Raw genomic sequence first — 27,401 nt, 5'->3', positions numbered from 1 at the left:
TTGAAAGGAAAGAACTTCTAACATATAACCATAAAAAGAACAATCAAGATCATAACTTCACCTTTTTCCCACAATATACAAGCAACTTCAAAGTAGTGGAAAACCTCATACAAAAACATTGGCACGTTCTCAAACTAGATACAGCACTGTTACCTTTATTACTCACAAAACCAAAAATCATATATCGCAGAGCCAAAAACATCAAACAACAACTAGTTTCAAGTTACACCAAAACTGAATTGGACTCCACCAATACCCAGAGCAAAGGTTTTTTCAGCTGCTTTAATTGCAAGTCTTGCAAAAATCAGAAACCATCCACAAAACCAGTAATCAACTTCAAATCAAATCAAACCAATAAAAACTTCAAAATTCAGGAACACCTTTCATGCAATACAGAAGGGGTAATTTATTTATTAGAATGTCAATGCGGACTGCAATACATCGGACAAACAAAGAGAAGAGTAAAAATCAGGTTCGCAGAGCATATTTACAATATCATCAAAGGACTCACAACTCATAGCGTCTCCAATCATTTTCTTGAAAATCACAAAAAAAAAACCAACTGGTCTAAAATGCATAGCAATTCAAAAGATAAATGAGAACTGGCGAGGTGGGGATTTTGTGAAAGAATTGAGAAGAGCTGAAACCAAATGGATCTTTAATATGAAAACCCTGGAGCCATTGGGCCTTAACATTGAAATAGAACTTAATGCATTTTTATAAGTGGTACCTGTTGCTTATTTATTTTTTATATATATTCCTTTTTTATACTTACTTTATATTTTTATATATTTATATTCCCCTGATTTCATAATAATGAAATATAAATTGTTCTGAAAAAAAAAAAAAACATGAACAAATACAGACAACAACCATCAAAATCCAATATGGAGTCAGGAGTATCAAAACACGCGGTTCCCACCGCTTTTATCTCATTTCCGGAATGAAACTTCCACTTTTACTAATAAAGTTTTTCCCCATAAATAGCCACAGAGCTGGCAGTTTTATTCATCCTTGAAAAAGTACGCTTGGCGTATGAAACCGTTGGACCTCACAGCAAAATCACCCGGCAAGCCGTCATCCGTCCCCGTGCTCAACTTCTCCACGGCCGCATAACAACTTCCGGCAACTTCCGGCGCACTCGCCACGGACGGAGCATCGGCGCAAACGGCTATCACACAGGTAGCCTTTGCGCTTAATAGCCCTCCACACACCATCTCAGAGAACCGGAAGAAGCGTAAAGAAGGTACCATCTTTGTTACAGGGATAGACAGGGAAAGCGATACCGGCAATATCCAAAAAGCATATTACAAAAAAATAAAAATAAAAAAGTTTTCCCCAAAAGGGCTTAAACATTTTATACTAACCTTTTTTCCCTCACAGGTACCACTTATAATCTTTCCTCCATCAGACCAATAACATAATTTATAGTCACCATTTTTTTCACATTTATACAATTAAGCACTATAACATCATTCCACCAAGCGCTCTTTAAAATAACTCCATGTATTGCAATTTGTTATTTCAGATTTGCCATGTGTTATTATAACAAGGATTTGGTACTTACCTATAATTCCTTTTCTCCGAGTTCCCAGGGGACACTGAATGCTGCTTACACTGGGGATAGAGTGGGTGTTAGAAGAGTCGGCAATTTGCATTCTTTTGGAGTGTGACAGGCTCCTCCCCTCTATCCCCCCTCCCAGACTCCAGTCTTCGAAACTGTGCCAGAGAGGAGAGAGACCAGAAAGCCTCCCAGAGAGAGGAGGTAATAACAGGTAGAAAAGAAAGTATCCACGCAACTGCCAATCACACTGTAACTTACCCAATGTATCTGCGCTGGGTGGGCGCTCAGTGTCCCCTGGGAACTCGGAGAAAAAGAATTATCGGTAAGTACCAAATTCTTGTTTTCTCCTTCCTTCCCAGGGGACACTGAATGCTGCTTACACTGGGGACGTCCCAAAGCTACCCCCACGGGTGGGAGAGCACTGAGAACATTGCAAAACCGCCCGGCCAAAACTGGACGCCGCGGATGCAAATGTATCAAACCTGTAAAACTGAATAAAGGTTTGAGAGCTGGACCAGGTGGCCGCTCTACATAACTGAGTCATAGAGACCCCTCTAGCTGCTGCCCAGGATGGGCCAACGGAACGTGTAGAATGGGCAGAAATTGATGAAGGAGGCCTACTGTCCGAAGCCAAATATGCTTGTTTGATGGTGAGGCAGATCCAGCGTGCTAGCGTCTGCTTTGAAGCCGGCCATCCTTTTTTCTTGTGTCATAAAAGACGAAAAGAGCGTCCGATTTAAGAATTTCCGCAGTCCTAGCCACGTAAATGCGTAATCCCCGTACCACATCCAACAAACTAGAATCCCCTGACAATGCAGGGACCACGATGGGTTGATTCATGTGGTACGCCGAGACCACCTTGGGCAGGAAATCCAACCGTGTCCGAAGTTCTGCCCTGTCCTCATGAAAGACCAAATAAGGTGATTGACAGGAGAGCGCACGGAGCTCAGATACTCGCCTGGCTAACGCTAATGCCAGAAGCAAGACTGTTTTCCAGGTTAGTAGTCGCAAACGAACCGACTCCAAAGGTTCAAAAGATGATGACTGTAGGAAAGCAAGAACCAAAGGAAGATCCCAAGGCTCTGTCGGGGCTACCCCCGGCGGCTGAATACGGAGGACCCAGTTTAGAAAGGTCTGAACCTCCGGGAGTAAAGCCAATCTTCTATGAAAGAACACCGACAGAGCCGAAATCTGGACCTTCAGGGAGCCGAGCCGCAAACCAGCAGTCAAACCTGATTGAAGAAAACCAAGCAGCCTTGCTAGGCAAAAAGCAGTAGTAGGGAACTTCTTCCTTTCGCACCAACGGATGTAGGCCTTCCAAATTCTATGGTAGTGCACAGACGTCACCTCCTTTCTTGCCTTCAACATAGTTGGAATTACCTCCTGCGGAATACCCCTCTTGTTCAATAGGATGGTTTCAGCAGCCACGCCGTTAAACACAGTCGCGGTAAATCGAGGTAAGTGAATGGTCCTTGCAGAAGGAGATCTTTCTGCAGTGGAAGCCGCCAAGGTTCGTCTGCCAACAGGCGCTGAAGATCCGTGTACCAGGCTCGACGGGGCCAGTCCGGAGCCACTAGAATGACTGTGGTAGATTCCCTCCGAATCCGTTTGAGTAGCCATGGTATGAGAGGAAATGGCGGGAAGAGGTAGGCAAGTCTGTAAGGCCATGAGCTGACAAGGCATCTACTGCCGCCGCCGCTGGATCCCTGGTGCAAGAACAGTAAGTCAGCAGTTTGCAATTCAATCTGGAGGCCATGAGGTCGATTTGGGGAAGACCCCATCTCTGTACCAGCTGGTGAAAAACCGACGGGTGTAGAGCCCATTCCCCCGGGTGGAGATCCTGGCGACTGAGGTAGTCCGGCCTCACAGTTCTCCACTCCGGGGATGAAAATTGCCGAAAAGGCCTTGGCGTGACGTTCCGCCCACTGCAGAATCGGCTTCACCTCCTGCATGGCTCTTCTGCTCCGTGTGCCCCCCTGGTTCCTGATGTAAACCACCGTCGTGGCGTTGTCCGATTGGATCCTTATGGCTCGCCCCTCGAGAAGAGGGGTGGCCTGCACCAACACTAACCGAATAGCCCGCAACTCTAGCACATTGATAGTGAGTTTGGATTCCTGTGCTGACCATCTGCTTTGGAACTGATGTCCCAGCACCACCATCCCCCAGCCCCTGAGGCTGGCGTCTGTGGTGAGAATGGTCCAATCTTGTTCCACAAAACTGCGACCTTCCAACAAGTTTTCCTTGTTGAGCCACAATTGCAGAGACAAACGGGTATGAGGAGCAAGCCTCACCAACTGGCGCAGATGTAAATGGGATCCCGACCATTGGCTAAGCAGGTCTAGTTGGAATCGTCGTGAGTGAAAATGACCGAAAGGTACGGCTTCGAAAGATGCCACCATCTTTCCAAGGAGCCGAATACACAGGTGGACTGAGACCTGGTGCTCCTGAAGTACCTTCCTGACAAGATCCTGCAACGAGTGAATCTTGTCCAAAGGGAGAAAAACCCTGTTTTGTACTGTGTCTAGGATAAGTCCTAAGAAGACCAGTCTCTGAGATGGGATCAACTGCGACTTCTTGAAATTTAAAATCCAGCCGTGCTGGACTAGGAACTGACAAGTGTGTAATGCATCCCTTTGGAACTGTTTTACCTAAGAGGCCTTCAGTAACAGATCGTCCAGCTAAGGGATCACTGTGATGCCCTGCCGTCTGAGTGCCTCCACCATGCAGGCCATTATCTTCGTGAACACCCGGGGTGCCGAAGACAGGCCAAAGGGAAGGCCTTGAAACTGAAAATGTAGGTTCTGTACTGCAAATCTCAGGTACTGCTGATCCTGCTCCCAAATAGGGACGTGCAGGTAAGCGTCCTTTATGTCGAGAGAAATCAGGAATTCCAATGGCTCCAGACTTGCGATTACGTAACGAATTGACTCCATCTTGAATTTTTGATACAGAATGTAATTGTTGAGGAGTTTTAGGTTTAGAATTGGGCGTAACGATCCGTCTGGTTTTGGGACCGCGAACAAGTTTGAATAAAACCCCAGGCCGCGTTGCTCCTGTGGAACTGGAATTATTACTCTGGATTGGAGGAGGGTATGAATTGCCTTCTGAATCCCCTCTCTTTTTGAGGGATCCACTGGTAGTCCTGTTGTGAAGAACCTCCTGGGTGGTGGAAAGGCAAACTCCAAAGCGTACCCTCGTATCACGATGCTCCGTACCCAGTTGTCCTTGCAAGTCTGAAGCCATTGATTCCGAAAAGCCTTTAGACGACCGCCCACCCTGGGGTCCCCCAGGTGGGCTGGAAGCCTGTCATGCCAACAGCTTTTTTGCTGGCTTAACTTCAGGACGCCGCGAGGCTGCGGCGGAGGACAAGGTAAAGGAGGACATGGCTCTACCTCTGCCTCTACCAGATGCAGAGGTGCCTCTGGTTTTCCCCCGAAACCTAAAGGAGCCTCGAAAGGATGGCCCCGAGAAAACCCTCTTCTGTGGGGGAGGTGCTGAGGGCAAAAAGGTTGACTTCCCCCCGGTAGCCTGGGCGATGAGCTTGTCCAATTCCTGTCCGAACAAAAAATCACCTGCAAACGGTAAGGCCTCAACTGCTTTTTTAATCTCGGCCTCGGCCTGCCAAGACCTGAGCCATAGAGTACGTCTAGCCGAAATGGAGGAGGCAGAGATCTTTGCTGCCAACTCTGCCGAATCCCTAGATGCCTCTCCGAGATAGATCGCAGATTCTTTGATATGCTCCTCCAAAGGGAGTAACTCCTCTCTTGGCCGGTTAGATTGAAGGCCCTGAGCCAGCTCCTGTGCCCATACCTCCACTGCTCTGTTAACCCAAGCACTTACCAGGGCCGGGCGAATAAGCACCCCTGCAGTGGTGTAAATTGATTTCAGCGTTGTTTCCAACCTACGGTCAGACGGTTCTTTCAGCGCCACAGCCATTGGGACCGGCAAAGTTGCTTTCTTGGACAGGCGTGATACAGACGTATCCGCTGGCGGAGGAGTCTCCCACCGCACCCTTGATTCCTGAGGAAACGGGTAATAGATGTTAAAGCGTTTTGACATCTGAAATTTTCTATCAGGTGTCTTCCAGGCCTTCAATAAAGGGGCCTCCAAGAAGAAGGGAAAAGTAGAAGGGAAGGGAAAAGTAATGGAAGATTTCTTCTTCCTACTAAACAAGGAAACCTGGGCGGGAGGTTCCTCCTCCCCCACATTAAGGGTAATCCTAACTGCTGATATAAGGGCCTCAATGCTCTGCAACTCATCTGGATCATCAATACATTGATCATCCACAAACTGTACGTCAGGGTCAGGATCCCGCACAAACACATCCCCTGCAGGGTCTGCGTCGTCATCCTCCAGTGAGTCTGGCAGCTCCTGTAACAGAGCTGGCATTGAACGTTTCTTTGAAACCCTTGGTAAAGTGGGTATCTGCTCCCTTGGTACCTGGACCGTCTTAACCAGGGAGTCAACTGAGTGGACCAGAGCCCTGGCCCATGAGGGTTCAGCTGCAGAGACAGAAGCCAGGTGATTATAAAACATCTCCCTGCCCCTGAGGGCCTCCGCAATTTCATCTGCAAGAGCTGACATAATGGACACCATATCACCCTGGGGTGGCAAAGAGCCTGAATGCTCAGCCCTGGGTGACCTAGCATAGCAGGGTTCACATAAGTTAACCCCCTTCTTATGCTGAGTGAACTGGGTCTCACAACGCTTACATACAAAAAGCTTGTGTGAGCCCTTAGAGGAGGAACCCTTGGCAGACATGCTCACACAATACCAAGAAATAGAACAGGAATAGATAACAGGACAGATAGGGGAGAGGAGCCACCAGTCCCACAATGAGCCCTGACCCCACCGTCTTCCGACACACTTCCACCCGCAGAACAGCAGCACTCACGGTTTTGCGGTGTGGAGATAAGCGCAGGACCTGGATTCTCTCAGAGCCGTCCAGCCTCCGTACTGCCTCGTGGGGTTAAGATGGCGCTGGGTCAGACGCTGCAGCCGCTTCCGGGTTAATACTCCGGGCTGGCTTCCCGCGCGCTGTCAGCGCACGACTATTCAAACACGCCAGCTTTTCCTCCGGTCAGTGCGCTAATCTGACCGGTGCCACAGCGCACCGCAGCGCTCTTCAGCCCGGCTCTCCCTGAGAGTCTGTGGCTGTCAGTCGCGAGACCCGAGGCAAGCTGCGTGCAGCTGCGACGGGGACCCTCCAGTGTGTGTCACCGGTGACTGTGGTCATAGAAGAACACCGCAAGCGGTGGCGACTGGACCGCTCAGGGGATCCCACGTTGCAGGCAGACAGCAGCCACATGTCTGCCTGTATGTAAAAATAAAAAATTAGAAAAGAATCAAGCCTCCTGAGGAGACCTCTTTCCGGGGAACCGACTCCTCCGGCACTTTTCTAAGACTGGAGTCTGGGAGGGTGGATAGACGGGAGGAGCCTGTCACACTCCAAAAGAATCTAAAGTGCCGACTCTTCTAACACCCACTCTATCACCAGTGTAAGCAACATTCAGTGTCCCCTGGGAAGGAAGGAGAAATACTTATTAACTCATGACTGTGTATTGTTTTTAAATGTATTTGTATATTGTTGTGGGGTCAGTGTGATGCTGTGTGTGTTCCCTTTAATGCCAACAGCTGGTCAGCCCGTGAATGGGAAGCCGACACTGGTGATGAAAGTGTGCGAAATGCACAAATCTGACCCCTTTGTTGATTGGTGGAGGTGTGTCTCTCAGTGTATTTAAGTCTGGTCATTTTATGTTGTTCCCTGTCAAAGGGTTACAGTCCCGAACAGAGGCGGGCTGGGCCGGGGGGCAGGGTGCTGACTGCAGAACGCAGGCAGAGGATGCTCCTGCTACCCATGCCACTGCTTAGCTAGATGGAGACAGATATACAGAAGAAGGGGCTAACTGAAAATGACTGCCCTATAGCAGGTTACAAAAAAGATGGCCACCGCTCACCAATGGGGAGACAGGATTCCTTGACCAGTAATCTCAAGAGGCCAAAAAAGGGGGCAGAGGAGCAGCCTGAAGGTGACTGCATTGCTAGCGGAAGTGTAGTGTGTGGGGGAAAGAAGGGTTAGGGGTAGTGTGTGTGTGTGTGTGTGTGTGTATGGGGACAAGGCTAGCGATAGTGTAGTGTGTGCAGGGAGCAGGTACAGGGCTAGGGGCGGGGTAGTGTGTGGGGTAATCAGGGTTAGGGGTAGTGTGTGTGTGTGTGTGTGTGTGTGTGTGTGGAGCATATATAGGGCTAGCGGTAGTGTAGTGTGTCTGCAGGGAGCAGGAGCAAGGCTTTCAGTAGTGTAGGGTGTGCAGGGAGCAGAAACAGTGTCTGGGGTAGTATATTGTGTGCAGGGACCATGTGCAGGGCTAGCGGTAGTGTAGGGTGTGCGGGAAGCAGGGTTAGGGGTAATGTGTACAGGGAGACGGGTTAAAAACAAAAAACCTTACACTCATCTTGATATCAAATTATTTTGAAACTCGCACCTAATTGCTGCTTAAATCACTCCCACTTTACACAAAGCCATTCCCCAAAATTATTGTCACCCCAATTTTTACATTGCATTCCCTGTGAAAAGCTGGGCCACTTGGAAATGTCTGCCACCCAGGCTGAAATTTGCCAGCCAGCCCCTGAACCCTAGGAGTGGGGCAGCAGCAGATACTATATGAGGACATGCATGATATGTCAGTGATCACAGGTGTACATATGATAGTGACTACATATGACAGAGACGTGAGGAGCGGAATGGAAATAGCATAAACCAACACACAGTTATATAGTGGCAGTAGCAGGGTCCACCAGCAGCACAGAGTATATCAGGAGATGCATAATGTGCTGCGCTCCAACTATTTATACTGTGTGTTTAATATTTAAATACATTTTTCTAAAGAAAAAATCCTTTAAAATAAATAACACAGAATCCACCACCGAGGGTTGTGCAAAGATTAGGGCCATTTTTAGACTATATGGCTCTCAGTAAAAATGAATAACATTTTCTGCTCAAACACATGTACTGTATATAATATTCCTGCTGTGTCAGCAACAGGATAATGTTCTCAGAGACCAGGCACCCTGTATGGTTTGTAAGTTACTCATACTTGCCTACTTTTGAAAAATCATCTCAGGGAGATTGTGACACCTAGAGGTGCGGACATGTACTGCTACATCTGAGTCATAAAATGACTAAAGGTCCCCATACACTTGAGCGATATACATGCAATTCAGGCAATTGTCAAGCAATTCCAGAGATAAATTGCATGTACAGTGCCCAGATTGCAGGTATTTGACAAGAGGTGCGATACAATGCGCGTTCCCGTACGCATTAAACCTAATAAGTCGCCCCTGCAGCAGGAGAAATCAGTCGCCGTCGCCAGGTCATCAGACATGCATTGCACTCTGTCCTGGTAACTGTGTTAGATCGCAGGGATGGCCTCCGTTCCCTGCTCCCTCCTTACCCGGTGGCACCAGCAGCAGAGGACGGAGAAGGACTCTTTCAAACTCTTCTGATCCAAAACCCTGCAAATGCCATCACAACACTTTAACCCACACTAGGCAAGTTTATATGGAACCATAAAAAGTCCAGAGTCCAACAGAACATTCTAGCTAAACGTTAGCAGAATAGTGGTGTTGTGACTGCCAATCCTCCAGTGTTACCTACAAACCACAATGCCGTGATTACGACAATAAACACTTTGCAGCTATGTCATGGACGGAAGTGATGGATGGTCACTTCCACTCCAGCGCAGTAATGCATTTACGGACGCCCGTTATCCAGCACGCTGCCCTTACTATGAGCGATCGTGCGGGCGCTTCCTGTTTCCGGCATGTGGAATAAATGCCCACGGAAGATAGCTAGTTTGTTAGAAATGCTTGTGCCTGGCACTGCTACCAGTGCACATGTATAAATTCCTACTAATAACTACATAAAACTTAAATATATTGGATGAGAAAACAAAATAATTTCTACATCAGTGCCTTGAATGTGTTGCAATACAGCAAATAAACAAACCTACTTGTACACATGTATTTTAAATGCATACAGTACATGTGTTGAAGATACCAATCAAGCAGCCTTTGTTTGAATACTTTGTATAAATAATACATCAAAACAATTCATTTAAAGGCAGCAGGTTGTCCTGCTACAGAAATAAAGGACTGCACATTGATTATTTTAATTAGATAGGACACTGTGGCTTATGCAAGGCTTCAATGTAACCATTTAATTTGTAAACATTAAAGAAAAAAAAGAAAATATATATAGTTAAAAACGAGTTATGGGTACATAGAATTTTTTTGCAAAAAAAAAAAGGAGGATGAGTATTTCTCACTTTCCTGGGCTGTGCTTAAAAACTGTGCGATTTAAGGGAGATCAAAGCAATGAGCAGCATTTTTTCACAAGTATGACTTTTCTTCACTAACTTTTCTTCTGACTGCAGCTAGGATAACTGTGTGATGGGGATAAGCACTAAGCCCAAAGGACAGGCGGTGCGCAGCAAGAAAGAATCAAACTCCCTCGTGCTTTTTGCAGGTCACTACCAAGGACCATGTTAGCAGATCCACACCAGACCCTTAACAGGCAGCTCTGCTGGTAGCAGTAATTAGCTTGGACAGATCTGGCTCCGAGAGTAGCAGCGAGGCAACATCATAATGAGCTCAGCTGGGATTAGCAGGACAGGGCAGGGAACTAACAGAGCTGAGGCATTCTGCACTGAGTACGTATCAAGGAGATCAAACGAGCATGGCTGCCTAGGTTATCCCCTCACCACCTCTTTCCAAAAATGAAGCAAGGCAGTGCTTAAAATACGGGCTAATACAGAGCGACAACTCCAACAGATAAGAACACATTAATTAACGCAATCTCTCACTTGTGCAGTATTAATTTAGCTACAGATTTACCATGTGTGTCACCGAATTGAAGAAAATGATTTCAAAGGGGAAAAAAAGCTAAACTGTTTGATTATGATATGCCCTTTGTTTACAATGTTCATTCCCAAGCGATCATGTAATCAGACTTAAGACGAGCAGACTCTACTAATCAAAAAAAGTGTACTCCGACAATGGGAACATCACCTTTCAATCCAGTCATTATTTTCATTTTTATGTGAGGTGTGGTGTTTTTATATGCAATACAGCTATTTTCTTATGTTATTTTCTGCTGCAAATGTGAGGTGTATTGCTACTATATCACAAAGTTTTGCAGTTTTGACTTCAATACAGAAAAATAAAAATTGGAGTAAAATTTGAGAACCACCCTTAACAAATTATTAAGCATGGGTTCCATGACACGTTCAAATTAGTGCATTTGTCCATTTCAGCCACAAGCATTGTTAAGAGGAGCAGATAATTATGCATATAGCTATGCAATGTTCACAGTCTATCATTAGCTGTAAAATGGGTTTAACTGAAGAGCTGTGTGACTTTAACAAAGCATTATTGTAACAATGTTTCAAACAAGTCAATTAACGCTATTATAAAAGGATCATCTGAAATGGAAACAACTTCCAGCAACAGCCCAGTCATGAAGTGAAAGGCAAGCAAGTGCATGGGGATGCGAAATGTTGAAGTGTTACAAGCATTCAGAATTGGGTTTCGATGGCGCAGCTGCATGCAAGCAAAAGCTCTCCAAATGCCAAAAGTCAGCTGCAGTGGTGTTAAACATAATATTAACACCAGTTTGCACAACTGCAGAACAATGAATCATATATACAGTAGTATTGACAGCTCATGAAAGAGATCTGACATGTTTACTAAGCCCAGGGTTCTTAGGTTCTAACCTATTCCTATCCGTTCATATAAATCATACAATTTGAATTTCCTTTTATGTTTTATGTAGTAGGGAATAACATACTCAATTTCAACTAAACCTAAAATGACCTAATCTGAGTGTTAGGTTCTATTAGTCAAAGTAGATAATTTTAGTTACTAACAAGATCTAATTCTGTGAATTCTTAAGTTGAAACTATATACATTCACTGTAGACATGTGTGCAATGGGTAGTTTTCATATATACAGATGTATTCTCTTACAGCCTTGCTGCTTAGCATAAGCAGCAAGACGCACGCATGCACAATCTATTCGCTTCTACAGGAAAGCTGTGGCTGCAACCTCATGTGGCATGTGTGTGTGTGCATCACATCAGCAAGCGCTGCAAGGCAGTAGTAGGACACATCTACAGGGGCATCAAAAGGGGTTGCAGGCCCCATCCGAGTGGCCTGATGGGTGACCCAACGGTATTGGCTCCTGCTCAGTGACATGAACCAGGTGCAGTACAATGGGCCTAATTCCGACTTCATCATAGGACAAATTTGTTCTCAAAATGGGCAAAACAATGTGCATGGGAAGTGGGACAGATGTAACATGCAGAGAGATTTAGATTTGGGACCAGTGTGTTCAAACTGAAATCTAAAATGCAGTGTAAAAATAAAGGAGACCATATTCACTCTGCATAGAAATAACTCATGGTATTGACCATTTTGAAAACACATTTGATCATGTCTGAACTAGGCACACTAACATTATGTGCAGCAACCGGCTCCTGTCACAGTGTAGGAGACGGCACTGCAGACTAAGGGGGGTATTCAATCTTCGGGTCACGGCAGACGAGCTTGCTCGCCTGCGTGACCCAGTCCCGTTCTCTGTCAGCTCGACCGAGAACATGCAGGCGGGATTCAATGTCCCGCCTGCAGCGGGACGAGAAGGGGGCGTGGCCGCGAGTTGCGGCCGGGAAGTGACGAGATGCAGCCGGCAGCTCGTCACTTCCCGGCTGTTCTCGGCAGAACGAGCCCGACAGCTAGAGATGTCGGGCTCGTTCTGCCAGGAAACCCTGTTCAATGCTGTCGGGGAAGACAGCATTGAATAGGGCCCGTCGAGCATCTCCCCCACGGGAGATGCTCGACGGCGATTGAATATCCCCCATAGTCTCCGTGGGCAGCCAGCATCTCCCGGACCGTTGGAGTTACAGAAAGGGGAGGTCAGTACACTTAGCCATGCACCTCCCATGTGTCCACACCCTATCCCGTGAAGCCAATGATCTTAATACGTTAGCTGTGTGTAGCCAGGTTAGGGACATAGTTTGCCCCCGAAGCTGGCCAAACAGGTGCTTAATGTTTCCTTCCATCAAGGCGATACATTTTTATTTTATCAGCTAAGCTACGCTCTATGTAAAATCAACTGTAAATCTGTCTAAAACTGGTTGTTTAGGATGTTATAAACAGGCACGTACTTCTCAACCAACAGCTTCTTGTTTTCCCTCTTAAAGTGGGCAAGCTCATTCCAAACAGCATCTGAGTCTTCATGTCGGAGTTCAGAGGGATCAGGACGATGGGGGTGCCTCTTATGGACTTTATTTCTGTTAAAAATTAGAAAAATCTCAGATGTATTATTACTTAAATTGAACATTTTCTTAACTATTCTTATTATTTACAAGCATATAAATCAGAGCTCAATATGATATTAAATTAAGGAAACAGAATAGGACACATTTTTTCCCCAAACATGACAAACAAAGATGAAAAACTCATGTCGACCTTTTTGACAGTCCACCATCCCATTGTCGACCTAATGCTTGTGTCGATCATCGGAGCCTGTCCACTTTCATAGTGTCGACCCTATGACCAATACCCTTTTGAACCAGCCAGCAATCTTTTGTTTTTCACATATAATATACATGTGTACATTCGTTTTGTTAGCGTTCCCACAAGGATGATTTTGAGGGGCATCGTGTCCTGCCCATTTTCTTCCGCCATTCCTGCACCCTGCCCCTAATTAGGACCATTATGCTGCGCCCTGGTGCTGCCCACCGCTGATAGGCTGTGAGTGTCGGGTTTTGGCTCTCAGCTTTTATCAGAGGTCAGCCTGTCAGTGCGGCAGGGGCGGGATGTTGCTGGAAGAGCTGACATGCTGCTAGACTCATGCTGAGCAGCGTTTCATCTCCACAAACTAACACCTCCACTGATGAGGCACTGCACCCTCTCTCCGGCTCCTAGGAGTCCATGCACCCTCCCTACAGTTTCAGGTCAGCGTTAGGTTAAGACGTATCCTGTTAATAGTAGGAAAATGTTACGAGGACATGCACATTACTGAGATTATGAATATGTCCACATGTCGACATAATGTTGATGTAAACTATCTGAATGTAGGCATTTTGCACCTACCCATTGTTAGATAAAGTACATATACTGTACAAGCTAAATGGCTTGCTGTGCTATCTATTAACACAAATACGGTGTGAACTACACTATCTGCTGGCATGTGAGCTATTCCAGGTGCACCCTGCCACCACTACCCACACCCCACCATAAGATTGTAAGTTATTGGCGGAGGGATGCCTGCTCAGAGATGGGGGGGTTGGGGTATGGGCGCGGGCAGCACTCTGCCCTAAAAAAATCCTAGAGTGAACAGTATTGCATGGAATACCTTCATAAGGGATCAACCATCATTTTAGTTTTTAAAGTCAGTTTTCAAATAAACGTATAATTTAATTACAGAATAAACACTGATTAGCTATTAATTGAACTATATGCAATCTATAACCTCACATCCTAAAAGCATATTACATACTGAACTAAAGTAATATGGCAAAAAAAAACACATTTCAAAGTAACTCTTACCATACACAACCATTAATAAACTGCTCATAAAAAAAAAAAAAAGAAAAAAACTACTCTGAATCTTTATGAAATTCTATAGCACCTCCATTACTCAACCAACACAATGGATGAAGAGATGAAGTTGTGACATCATTGGGAAGACAACCTGGACATATGGTGCCCACACACAGTGCGTGCACATCACATCGCCAAGCTCCCACTTGGTGTGCTCCCACTTCCCCTCTCCCTCATGATTGCATTTTGATTTGTTTTTATTTCCTTAGCGGTATTGGCGGTAGCGTGTATCAGTACACATTGTGGCGAGTAAGCGCGGAGTACCATACCTGACTCCGGCACCGTATACATTAGCTGATAATGTTAATAATAATTAGTCTTTAGCCACACCCTGTACAGAAAGCCGGTCACGTCACTGTAGGCAGACACGACTAGCGGGCGCAGTGCATTAGATAGCAGACTGCGAATCCCGCTGTCCCGCCTGACGGACCGGGCTTACAGCACTTAGCCTACCGCCTACCTGACTTGCCCATCTAAACTAATAGTGACCCATACAGTTTAGCCCTTATAAGGGCCTCAGCACTATCGGGCCTTGCACCCCAGTAACAGAGAGTATTTGCACTCCCCTGATCATATACTAACCGCTATCATATGTGGATCCATGAATTGATGGCTATCCCCACATGTTATATTTAGACGGTTGTTGTCAGAAGTTATTGGGCATACCCAGTGTTACCGCTAACAAGTCCATGCACCGAATTACAACTGACTGGTACTATTTGGAGTAACCAGATTGACTTACAGATAAAAAGTGCACAAAACACAAATATTTGAAAAATAAAAATTTATTGTAATAATAGTAGGAAGTGGGACCCCACGGACTGAGGAATATCTTTATCCTTTTTTATGTTTATGTTACATATTTGTATTGTGTCTTTTTTTAAATTTCGCTAAAGTTCTTAAGATATAATAAATAAAGGTTATATTTTAATTTCCTCCTTTCTCTTTGGTGCATCACAAAGTGACATTCTCTCTTCTTCTTGTTATTCAAGAATTTGTTCTTTGTATACCAGAAATCACTCACCACAATCAACTATTTAAGTATTTTAATTCCTCCTTAAAAATACTACAGTCCGCGTACCTCCAAGAAGTACACTTCAAGACGATACACAGATTGTATATTGCCCCTGCGAAAGCTAAACACATGTCCCCATTAGCAACAGGAGATTGTCCGAAGTGCAGGATGAGAGATGCCAGGTTTCTACACTGTTTATGGACCTGCACCAAAATCCTTAAATTTAGGCGGAAGCTAATGGCTTTCATCAATAAGATGTTCTCCATAGCTTTCCCATTAGACCCCCTACCCTGTTTATGCCTAAATTTTGATGGTTGGTTGCATACCTTCAAATGCGCACATATGATCCCGCTACTTGCAATTATGTTCACTGTAGCGAAGAAACTTATCTTAACTCATTGGATAATCACCACTGTCCCATCTATGCCTGAAATGCACTCGAGACTCCTCCAACTCATACTTTGTGAAAAACGCACACTGATGTTGAATATGATCACTTCCCGGGAACCATTCTTGAAGAAATGGGCACCCTGTATCAATACATTAGACGATACAAACAAAACACTAGTCCTATCATCGCTTAATGTTGGAGATTTTTCCAACATTTGAAATTCCCCACTGTCCGATTCCAGTCTTGATATGCCTAGGAGGTGGTGAGTCTCCCTCAGACGCCATATAATATACTGGATTACATTACGCAAGCTAGTAAGGATATCTCAGGCTGCCCTACCTTTACTTTTAAACTTGATATTTCGAGGCTAGATAACCTGTTCTATATCTCTTCACAGTCCAAACTCAACTACATGTGAATTACTCCTCGTCTAGAGATATTTACCTCTACTTTGATTCATATGAGAAACCCACTGAATCATAATTAGTTGTTTACAAGACCTACAAATTTGTAAATACTATATGCCCTTTTTCTCCTTCCCTTATGTCTCTTGTCCTGTCTTATATTATCACCCCCCCCCCCCCCACACACACACACACACTTTTTTCGGTTACCTTATCTACCTATGCTAAAATCTGTTGGTGTCTAATGGTAACACTGAAACTGCAAATCTATCAATTCCCTGTGATACAACTTGCAACAGGAGAATAAGAATATGGTCTATAAGATTACTTTAATTAAATTGTTACTGTTTGGATGGACACCCACGTTCATTTCTCTTATTTGTATACCTAGCCAGACATGGTAAATTACGTTTGTATTCAATGTTGTACAGTGTATACCTTTGCAACTATGGCCTCAGCCAAACTACTGTACTAACATTATGATAAATAATAAAAATCTTTGAAATCAAAAAATCAACCTTGTGCATGTCAATCTTTTGGTTATGACCTATTCACTATCGACCTAGACATTGACTGCCAGGCATCCAGATACCAGTGAAAACTCCTATCTCAAAACTTAGTAGTGTACAATGCAGAAATTTATGGATCTACTTTTACAGAATAATAAAAAAAGGCACACAACATAAGAGAAATATTTAAGTTTTTGTGTAAAATTTATTCTAATTTTAATTACGTTAAAAATATATACTTAATCAAATATCTTTGTAAAAAAAAGGGAACATCATATTGGCATACTTAAAAAACGTAGCATGTCTCACCTGAAACCGTTCTCCTCATCTTGTTCAATTTGCTCTTTGAGAGCTCTGTAATTAGACTGCAATGTTAGCAACCTCTCTCTACGCTTTTCATGTGCATTTCGAACCTCTATGTTTTCCTGAATCTGGAATGACAGTGTGACATATCATATTTTAATGCATTAACATAACTGGCTTTATAAGTGAAAGGAAAGCGCAAGTTATTTCTGTGATTTATGTGAGACAAAAAGTTAGTCATCCTTACATAGTATAAAAGAAGGCCCCCGAAGCGTTAATCCCGAATAGTTTTCACTATTATGTAGTGCATTTCCCAAAGAAGGTTTGGGTAGATTAACCATCATCCTATCCCATATGGGAGCCGAGCAATAACAATTTTAGTGAATCAAGTCCAAGAAAAATTCTGCAAGGAGTGGGTAAGGACAACTGGTAAAAGCTGTGGGCTGAACTCTCCCTCTATGGCTGCTGCCAGCGCTCAGTCCAGTGGTGTAGCTACATATGTGGCAGACCCCGCGGCGGCTTGGGGGAGCAGCGCCAGCGGGGTCCATGATGGGCTGAACTGACAGGCGACCCAGGCAGCAGTGAGTGCTGAGCTGGTCCCGCCCTGTACATATCTAATGAGCGGGGACCCAGTGTAGTGCATCTTGAATGAGAGGGTCCCACCCTATTCATATGTAATGAGTGGGTCCCGCTCATTACATATGCATGGGGTGGGGGAACGGCTCATTAAATATGCACTGTGCTGGGTCCCCACTCATAAGATTTGCAGCGCTCACTGCTGCCTTGGTCACCTGTCAGCTCAGCCAGCAGCTCCCATAGTCCATCGCCACTCCCCTTTCTGAGGGGGGGCGCCGGAATATTTTTTGGCAGGGGGAGAAAAATTTCTATTTCAGTCACTGCGAAGCAGCGCTGCTGCTGGTATACAACTGGAAGAAAGGGGAAGTGGCTGATTGGTCGATGCCAGTCATGTGGTGCCTCTGGCTGCAGCTGGCTGAGCGCTCAAGTGCCGGCAGCAGTAGTCGAGATGGAGAGCAGCCAGGAGCCAGTAAGGGGAGGAGCACAGCGCCGGGTGGAGTGGATGGGGTGATGGCGCCGACTGTGTCAGCAGGGAGCGTGAGGCTGGAGAGTATGAGTACCCTGGGCACAAGGCCTTAAAGTTGGGAGGGGGGATACCTGCAGGGGGTGGGTGCCTTATTCTGTTAATGATACCAAAGGGGGTGGAAATTTCCTCTGTACGGTCACAGCCAACCTCTTGTTACTGAGATATTACTGTCACTTACATCATACTACTTATATACTGTACTAGCGACTTGCCCCTTCTTTGCAAGGGTACATTTTTTTCTAATAATGGTGTTGTAACCATGCGAAACAGGGGCAGGTCACTAGTTTAGTTATAAACACATGTAGAAATAAAAGTGGACAGTTTTAGTACATACTACATCTAACAAACTATGTAGGTTCCAGCAAATCAGAATCAATGAGAAATTACACAAAAATAACTTTGGTACTTGTGTGCTAGCACGGTGCCCAGTACGCTCTTAGCGTAGTGGTCTATTCTCCGAACTGAAATCGCATCAGATCGCACGGCGAGTATGGTGACGTGCGATCCGATGAGATGTCCCTTTAGTTAATATTAAGTGCACAAGAGTGCTTATACAATGAAATATCGCATGGAATCGCACGGCACCATACACACCGTGCAATTCGATGCAATATTTCATTGTATGGCCACCCATGCTATGATGCGATGAGATGTCCCTTTAGTTAATAATAAGTGCTCAAGAGTGCTTATACAATGAAATATTGCATGGAATCACACGGCACCATACACACTGTGCGATCCAATGCGATGCTATATTTCATTGTGTGGCCACCCATGCTATGAGATATAATGGGTGCTTCATTTTGAAAGCACCCATGCCATTCTATTGCACACCCCCACTATCCACGCCACCTCGAAAATTGTCGAGCGCAGTCAGCCCTGCGGTGGGGACACAGAACGCGTCTTCCTGACCTTTCCATACCCCCACTATCCACATCGGCGTGGATTTGATTTTATAAAGTGTGGCGAGCGCAGCGAGTCACCGATCCCGAAGTGTGGAATGCACAGAGAGCCCAGCGGTTTACTTTACATGTATTCCACGTTCCGCGTCTGCTCGCCACGCTTTGGGGTGGCGTGGATAGTGGGGGTGTTTTAGGAACACATTCACACCTGTCATATCATACATCTGACAGGGAGAGCGGGAACACTACTCTAGTTCTGACTGACTACGATATTTGCGCAGCCTACGCTTATTCTGACAGCACAGCTATGCGAACTGCCTAACGTCCTACACCATATTAACTACTGAGATCGCATCGCATTAAAATGGGACATGCAATGCGATTTCCCTACGCTAGCGTACGTGTGCTAATTGGGTGCCGTGCTAGGACACAAGTACCATCACTTTTAGTAAATCTAATCACCAGGGGTAGGAAGGCATAAAAAACATTTCGGGTTACAGTTTATGCACTCTATACAACAAATGCTTCTAATAGCGCAGTTACATCTACTGTACAGAAACTATGAAAGAAAAGTAAAAGTTACTGAACACCAACCTATTCTTATAAAAACCAACTACACTGTCACAAAGAAAAAATAAACTTCAACACCAATGTGAATTTTGCAGGATAAAAACCATAATGGAAAATGGATTAATAGCCTAGATCACCCATTTTAATAATGGATTATAATCATAGCTAGAAATACCACTGCAGATTAGAAAGGCACCAAGCCCATTTATAAATTCATCAAAACCTCTAGCCGGTGTAAACCATTACTGGCAATTCTTTCTTGCAGTCAAAGTACGGGTAGGATGATTGGAGTAGCAAGATACAAAAAATGTTATAGCCTCTTTAACATCTCTAGCAGCCTGAATAGTGTATGTCCTAAAGATGTGTCCACAAACATCTATCCTCCATGCAATACAAGTCACGTTATACATAACGCATGAGCTCCCTGTGACTCTAGCACCAGCATTCTTTATAACAATTTTTCTTCCATTAAACAGTGTCTTTTTTGCAAAATGAATAGGATGCACAAGCAGCTTCTGCTGATTATAATGATATGTGTCTTATACCACGTCTTGTATCTGCATAAGAAATAGAACATTACAGTGTTTTCCTGAAAGTTAGCATTTCGGATGCTGATACAGCTGTAGTCACACACTGGGCATATCATTTAGATCAGCAGCAGCTACTTGTGTGTCCTATCCATTTTGCAAATAAGATGCTACTTAACTGAAAAATTCACAAAAAGGCATTTGGAATTACAGTCGCGCCAGCAGAAAAGCACAACTAATAGGGCTGTTTAATGCAAAATGTATTTGGATAAATCTGTAATTATAATAACGACCTGTGTTCTAGTCCTAAGACAGCGACCGGTACTTGTTTCCTAGCACGGCACCAGCGATTTTAATTGCATCCATCGGGACCCAAAAAATCCCGCAATTTTTTACATTGAAATCAATGTAAAATGGTCCCTGAGACCCGATTTTGCATTGGCCCCAATGTAAAATGCCCCCCAGACCCCAATTTTCATTGTATACCCACCCTCCCCCCCCCCATTGTTACCACCACCCCACGATCAACGCCAACCCGAAGCGTGGCGAGCGCAGCGAGCCTGCGAGGGGTGGCGGTACGCGTCCTCTGACCTTTTCGTACCCACACTATCCACATCGGCTTGGAGTTGATTTTATATAGTGTGGCGAGTGCAGCAAGCCACCGAGCCTGAAGCGTGGCGACGCGCATTACTTCACAGGTATTACGCGTGCGCTCGCCACGCTTTGGGCTCCGTGGCTCGCCACACTATATAAAATCAACTCCACGCCGACGTGGATAGTGGGGGTATGAAATGGTCGGAGGACACGTACCACCGCGCCTCGCGGCCTCGCCACATTTCGGGTTGGCGTTAATCGGGGGTTGCCATTAACAATGGGGGGGCATTTAACATACAAATTACCCATTAGGGTGCTTATACAATCAAAAATTGGGGCCATTGGGCCATTTAACATTGTTCCCTATGTAAAATTGCGTCGGTCGCATCGCATGCCATTATAATGGCATGCGATGGACGCGATCAACGTGATTTTGTAATAGCCGGATAATTTAACATTGATCCCTATGTAATATTGCGTTGATCGCGTCGGTAGCATGGACGCGATCAACGCGATTCTCAGTGCCGGAAATAAAGGCTAAAAATAGCCAAATATCGCGTCCGTCGGGTCCATCGCATACCTTAAGTTACCTTAACGTAAGGTATGCGATCACCCACGACGGGCGCCATGCTAGGAAACAAGTACCGCAAAATGTATGTGGATAAATCTGTAATTATAATAACGACCTGTGTTCTAGTCCTAAGACAGCGACCTACTAATATATTTTACTCTAGTCCTTAGTACCCTCTTCTCAATGAAAATGTAAATCTGTTATTTGGCAAATGCCATCCGAAATTCATGGTTTATGTAGCTCTACTATAAAATGTCTTATACTGGCTAAACAAAACTTTTTAATAGCTCAATTGTGAAAGATTAATCATTAGACCTGTTCGACACTACTGTGCAACACAGTTTATTTTCAATATCTGCAAATGTTAATCAGGGCCGCCGACAGGGGGGTGCTCTGGGTACAGCTGTCCCGGGCCCTGGCCTCTTGAGGGGCCCGGGTAGCCGCCCACAGCAACAGCGGCACGGTGCCACCCCCCACACCCGCGGCTGCACACCGCCTCCCCCACCCGTCGGCCCCCCAGCCAAGCATGCACAATACACAGTGCAACCTGCAGAGCACCGAGCCTAGGACACAGAGGGGCACGGCGCTCTGCAGGCTGCACTGTGCAGTGTGCGCTGCCGAGGAGATGCACCACCGCAGCTAGGTAAGTAATGGTACTGGGGGGGGGGGGGTTGTGGCTGTAATGGTACGGGGAGCGGCGGCCGTAATGGTACCTGGGTGGGGGGCCCGGACTGAAGGTCAGTCCCGGGACCCGAAATTCCTAGTGGCGGCCCTGATGTTAATGTCCTGTTGGAGTCTACACTCCTCTCCACAGTCCTGTGCTTCAAAAAATATAATTATGTAATGTGAAATTTCCGGATAAAAGTGAGTGCAGAACATTACAACCACTAGAAAACAGGTAGGAAAAACAAGCAGTGTACAAAAAAGCAGCTGTTGGTAGCAAATATATAAACATGTAAAAGTAAAGGTACTTTAAACTGAACTTCAGTGTTAAATCTTTTAATAAACATGTATTTTGACATGTTTTTAAATGCATTATTTTTAGGTTTTAAATATTCATGTACACACACACAGTAAGAACATGCCTTATTTCGCTGTGTAAAGGAAAGATGTAAAGGTAAAACCTGTGGAGAGGCACACACCAGGGGGTACACAGTGTGTATATTAGCATTGTAGATGTTAATTACTGGAGGTGGCAGAAGTCTTGTGAATGGCAAACTGGTGTTAAAGTAAAACACATGGAAACTGTAACAAGGGCAAGTCATCTGTCATTCAATATAAGCTTTGGTAAATGTAATGTACAGTATAAAAACCAATAGATTTTCTTTTCTATGTTTAAATATAGGATGGCATTTGGGCAACATTATTTAATGTACATGTTAAAGGAAGAACAAATCACCTGTCCTGGGTACAGGGGAAATCACTGGTGGATTCTTCCATATCAAACATGCAAAAATACTGATTATTATTATTATTTTTCCAAACCACATATGAGAAAGTGACACCTTTTTTGTTAAGGTCCAGTATACACAAACTTTGTTTCATACAAAACTATTATTATTATTTTTGTATATTTTCTTCAGTCTATGTGTATAAGGTATATTTGATACATACATTAGATTGGTGTATGTACACAAATTGAGTTTCATGCACAAAGTTTTTTTTAAAATATTTCATAAAATTACCTTCAGGCTGTGTTTAAAAGGCGTATACTGTATGAAAAAAAGGAAAAAAGGGATATAAAAATACCAACTAAAGGCGCTTATGTATGAGTGTGCTTGGCTGGTAAGCAGCAATCTAAAAAGGGGGGAGTCAGCCCCAATACAATATAGAGGAAAACAGAAGGGTGGTCGATTGCGCTAGTAATGGCTTTAAATAACAGTATTGTTAAGAGGTCAGGTGTAAAGTAAAAAATAACAATTTATTTCTTAAAACATGATTATATAGTAAATTAAAAGATAAACAAAGTGACACTTAGAGTCAGTCACCCTTGAGTACCCAGAATGTCCAGTCCAATGAATTTTCTTTGAAGAAAGAGGAATGAAAAGAAAGAGGAATGAATTCACCGGCTTTATCAGTTGTAATCCGTTTTATTTGGGGGGGGGGGGGGGACTGGATGGGGTTGCTCCAGGGTGGAAGAGTCGTGGATACCTCAGAGAAGGTGGGGGGCCAGTTCACTTGGTCTGAGGGGACTTCTCTCTGTGGGAAATTGGTAGACCCACTCGGTGGTACAGGTGGGGACCCACAAGTGGAGATTGCTGGAATTACCTTCGCTGATTTTACCGGGCTTGTTTAGGAGGTGGCGTGCCTCGGTTTAGAAGGGAAGGACCAGAGTGGTTTCTCTTAATGGTGGAAAAGGCTTCACCTGGAGAGTACAATGCCCCGCTGGAAAGTATTGTGGTTCTTCGATGTTTTTTGGTGGAGTCCAAGGAGCTGGGTGCCGTAGTTGGATGGCTGTGGGGTGGTCTAAGGTCACTTGCTGCACCTACGCGTTTCGCTGCCCTCAGCAGCTTTTTCAAGGTCACCTTCAAATAGCTACTGAGTGCAGCGAAAGGCATAGGTGCAGCAAGTGACCTTAGACCAGCCCACAGGCATCCAACTACGGCACCCAGCTCCTTATACTCCACCAAAAAAACATTGAAGAACCACAATGCTTTCCAGCGGGGCATTGTACTCTCCAGGTGAAGCCTTTTCCACCATTAGGAGAAACCACTCTGGTCCTTCCCTTCTAAACCGAGGCACAAGAGACATCTGGAGGCACGCCACCTCCTAAACAAGCCCGGTAACATCAGCGAAGGTAATTCCAGCAATCTCCACTTGTACCACTGAGTGGGTCTATCAATTTCCAACAGAGAGAAGTCCCCTCAGACCAAGTGAACTGGCCCCCTACCTTCTCTGAGGTATCCACGACTCTCCCTCCCAGGAGACCATCCCCGCCACACCCCATATCTGGAGTTTGAGTACCACCAGAGCAGCAACCCCATCCAGTCCGTCCCCCCCCCCCCCAAATAAAACAGATTACAACTAATAAAGCCGGTGAATTCATTCCTCTTTCGTAAAGAAAATTCATTGGACTGGACATTCTGGGAACTCAAGGGTGACTATGACTTTAAGTGTCACTTTGCATATGAAAAAAAATGCATTTTGTGCTTAGATCCTAGCTTCCGAAGCCAAAGCGGGGTATTCAATACCCGGTCACGACTGTCAATCTTTTCCAACAGCCGTGACCCTGGCCCGTTTCAGGATTCAGTTTCCCGCTTGGCGATGTTTGAAAAGGGGGTGTGTTCGTGTAAATGGCAGCAATCGACTAAACGGGCCTGAAAGCTTTCAAAGTCCGGCCCATTTGGTCGATCTGCTGCTTCAATGCTGTTGGGCAATACAGCATTGAGTAAGCGCCCGCCGCTATTTATGACAGGGGAATTAGGGGATTGAATACCCCCTTACCCCACCCAAAATATCTTATTATAGCATGCAAATATTCTAAAATTGGAAAAACCCCGAAATAAATAATACTTCTGGTCCCAGGTATTTTGCATATGGGAGACTGAATCTGTACTATTTGTCAAGTGAAGTATCTCTGTGTCTTATGTTGTCTTACCATGACAAAGTAGTCAGTATTTCAGAAGAAAGATGTGTGGCAGTCCACCCCAGAGGTGTCCCTGTGCCCTCAAAGAAGGTCAATTGCAGCTAATGCTGCTCAGAGAAAGAACTGCATTTTTATAGAAACAGCAGGGCTGTGAGGGGTTAACAGACTCAGCTAGTGTCCCAGCTCCCCTGCACTTGTGACAGGAAGCTGAGAGGTCAGAGGTGATCCCAGCAGCAGGGTGAGAGGGAGGAAGTGTGCAGAGAGTGAGAAGACATGCTGGGAGCAGGGTGAGACTCAGGAAGAGAGAGAGAGAGACATGTGCTGATGCAGGCTGGAAGGAGAGACAGAGATGCTGTACAGCGAGAATCCCACATCTGAGACCAGGCACTGGGAGCAAGGACCCAGCAGTGAATGACAGCCAGCACTGCTGAACAGAAGAAGGGGTGAGCAGCATGTGAAGGGAGATAGAGCCCTGTAGGAGTGACTGCAGAGACCTACAGCACGGAACTAGGCAGAGAGGGACATTGCAGCCCATCTGGGAGTCACCCAGAAGACCACACAGCACCCAAGACAGGCAGTGGCCAGCCAGGAGTCGTGACCAGCAGGAGCTGGCAACTGCAGCTGATTGTTCAGGTACTGGGGTGTTGGATACCCCCACTAACAGGACTGCATGTTTGCCTCTGATACAGGAGATTGCCCTAAGGGATGGGGATCTGCCTGCCCCTCTTAGAGAGGATTGTTGATTACTTTTGATATACATAAAAGTAGTGTGCACACTAAGTTAGGGCCTAATCACCTTGTGAGGATTTCCTTCGCGGGACCGTTATTCAAATTCAGGAACTGTGTTGTTTTGCACCAGGGACTACCGCGCATAGCGCCACCTGGCGGACATGTTGTAATATTATTCTGTCATATTGTTATTGTTGTGATGTCATTTATTGCGTAATCGTTCTCTCGTTAATCTGGTCATTGATTAGTTATAGCTTTAATTACTGAATGATATAAAGTGACTGTTTTGCATAAGTACGTGAGTGTATTGCAGCAACCCATTTACATATCTCCTTTAAATAAATATTTGTTGCTGCTAGCCGTAGTAGCCTTGTCTTTTGTGGGTTCTCCTTGGGTTGTGCCATTCCCTGCCACAGGTTCTCCGGAAGAAGCCGTGAGGAATCCAGAAGCTGCCGCCGTAATCAGCTCCAGATTCAGGTACCATCTTACACCACACCGTTACAGGGGCACTGTCACAGATGGGCTTGCAACTCATTTTGAGCACCTACACTTTTTCAACAACACCTGGGATGTGTAGACAGCTGTAATTGCATTATGTGCTCTTGTGAGGAGGGAGCAGCAGAGGAGAGTAGCAGCTCCTCTATGAAGATCAGGAGGTCTACTGTGTAGTACACAAAAAGTGACCACCGGATCCCAGTCATTGCATCGGCTAAAGCTACCTGCATCGGCACACTGTATATACCTAAACAACGGATGACAATGGGACGATAGTCGAATAGGTGTGTAGTTAAAATTTAAAAGCAATTTTACTAGAAATTAATTAAACCTTCTACAAAAGATCACCTAACGAACCTCCTACTGGATAGATATAAACGTTTCTGGCTATGCTTTTAAGCATGCAAATTTGCAAGTATGCAATAATGAAAAATAAATAAGAGAAGTAGCACCTGACTTGCAAATGTACACTTTAAGTCGTGGTTTACTGCAGGTCAAACACCACCAGATGCAACTTGTTATTATTCAATTATAAATCCGCATTAGGTTAACATGGGTCTTAGTAATACTTATTTTAAGATACTGGGTTCAGAACATCTGGTACATGCCTCAAATGATTAATAAGGCACGTTAAAAATTTTGAATAGTAAAATATGGCCAAAAAAGACTCGCTCATTTTTGAGGCGAGTTACTGTACTTAAAAAAGTTGCATTATGAGTTAAATGATGTGGGGCGTCATGTAGATTATATAAGAGATCTTCAAATTGAAAGTGCTTTTAAAATTACTGTTTATGTATTTTAATGTAAACAAAATCCATCTTTGGCTTCAATTTCCTTAAAAAAAAAACCTTTCCAAAGGTCATAAAAAAAGAATAACAACCATCCGATCCCTTTTCAGATCCCCAAGTACTTTTCTTATGAACCCTGACAACTTACTGCCCTTTATTTATTTTTTATTTTTTTTTGGGGGGGGGGGGAGAGAGATTCAGGGTGATTTTCCCACTTTTCCCTCACGCTTATCATAAATAAACCCATGTAGCCTTACTGCACATGACCTCTGTGATAAACATTTTCTAATTTAACAGAGAAGGTTGAGGGAGCATGTATGTGGTAGAGAGCCAACCATGGTAAGGTTACCCACGGTTTAATATCCATTTCATGCGACTAAATCAGGCATGTCCAAAGTCAGGCCCGGGAGCCAATTGTGGCCCTATCTGTCATTTCAAGCGGCCCATAGCCTCCAGCTGGAAGCGGGCAGAGCATCAGATGTGGGAAGCACAACACAGGACACTAAAAGGAGAGGCTCCGGCGAGTGCGCCTTTACTTTTCTGTCTGCGACAGTGAATAGGCGTCCTACTCCTGCTGCTGCAATCGTATATCACCCTACTCCACAATCACAGTGACAGCAGTGTTTGGGGATGGGGGCAGCAAGGGGGAAGCTTGCTCCCGTAACATGCAGAGCGGAGGAGGGCAGCAGCGG

The 27,401-nt window shown here is 45.0% G+C and overlaps 1 protein-coding gene across 1 annotated transcript in view; it reads right to left on the bottom strand.

Annotated features, from left to right (window-relative positions):
* CNTLN (centlein) overlaps positions 1–27,401 on the bottom strand; it is a 309,550-nt gene that overhangs the window by 126,701 nt on the left and 155,448 nt on the right. The window contains exons 12-13 of the mRNA XM_083184414.1: positions 16,852–16,973; positions 12,783–12,908 (exon numbers count right to left, since the gene is read on the bottom strand). Of these exons, the coding sequence (XP_083040540.1) occupies positions 12,783–12,908; positions 16,852–16,973 (248 nt within the window). The remainder of the gene's footprint in view (positions 1–12,782; positions 12,909–16,851; positions 16,974–27,401) is intronic.

The sequence above is a fragment of the Crinia signifera genome, chromosome 1 (assembly GCF_055691185.1).
Source record: "Crinia signifera chromosome 1, ASM5569118v1, whole genome shotgun sequence".
Lineage (NCBI taxonomy): Eukaryota > Metazoa > Chordata > Amphibia > Anura > Myobatrachidae > Crinia > Crinia signifera.
The sequence above is the reverse complement of the archived record's forward strand: the minus strand, read 5'-3'. Positions and strand labels throughout refer to the sequence as shown.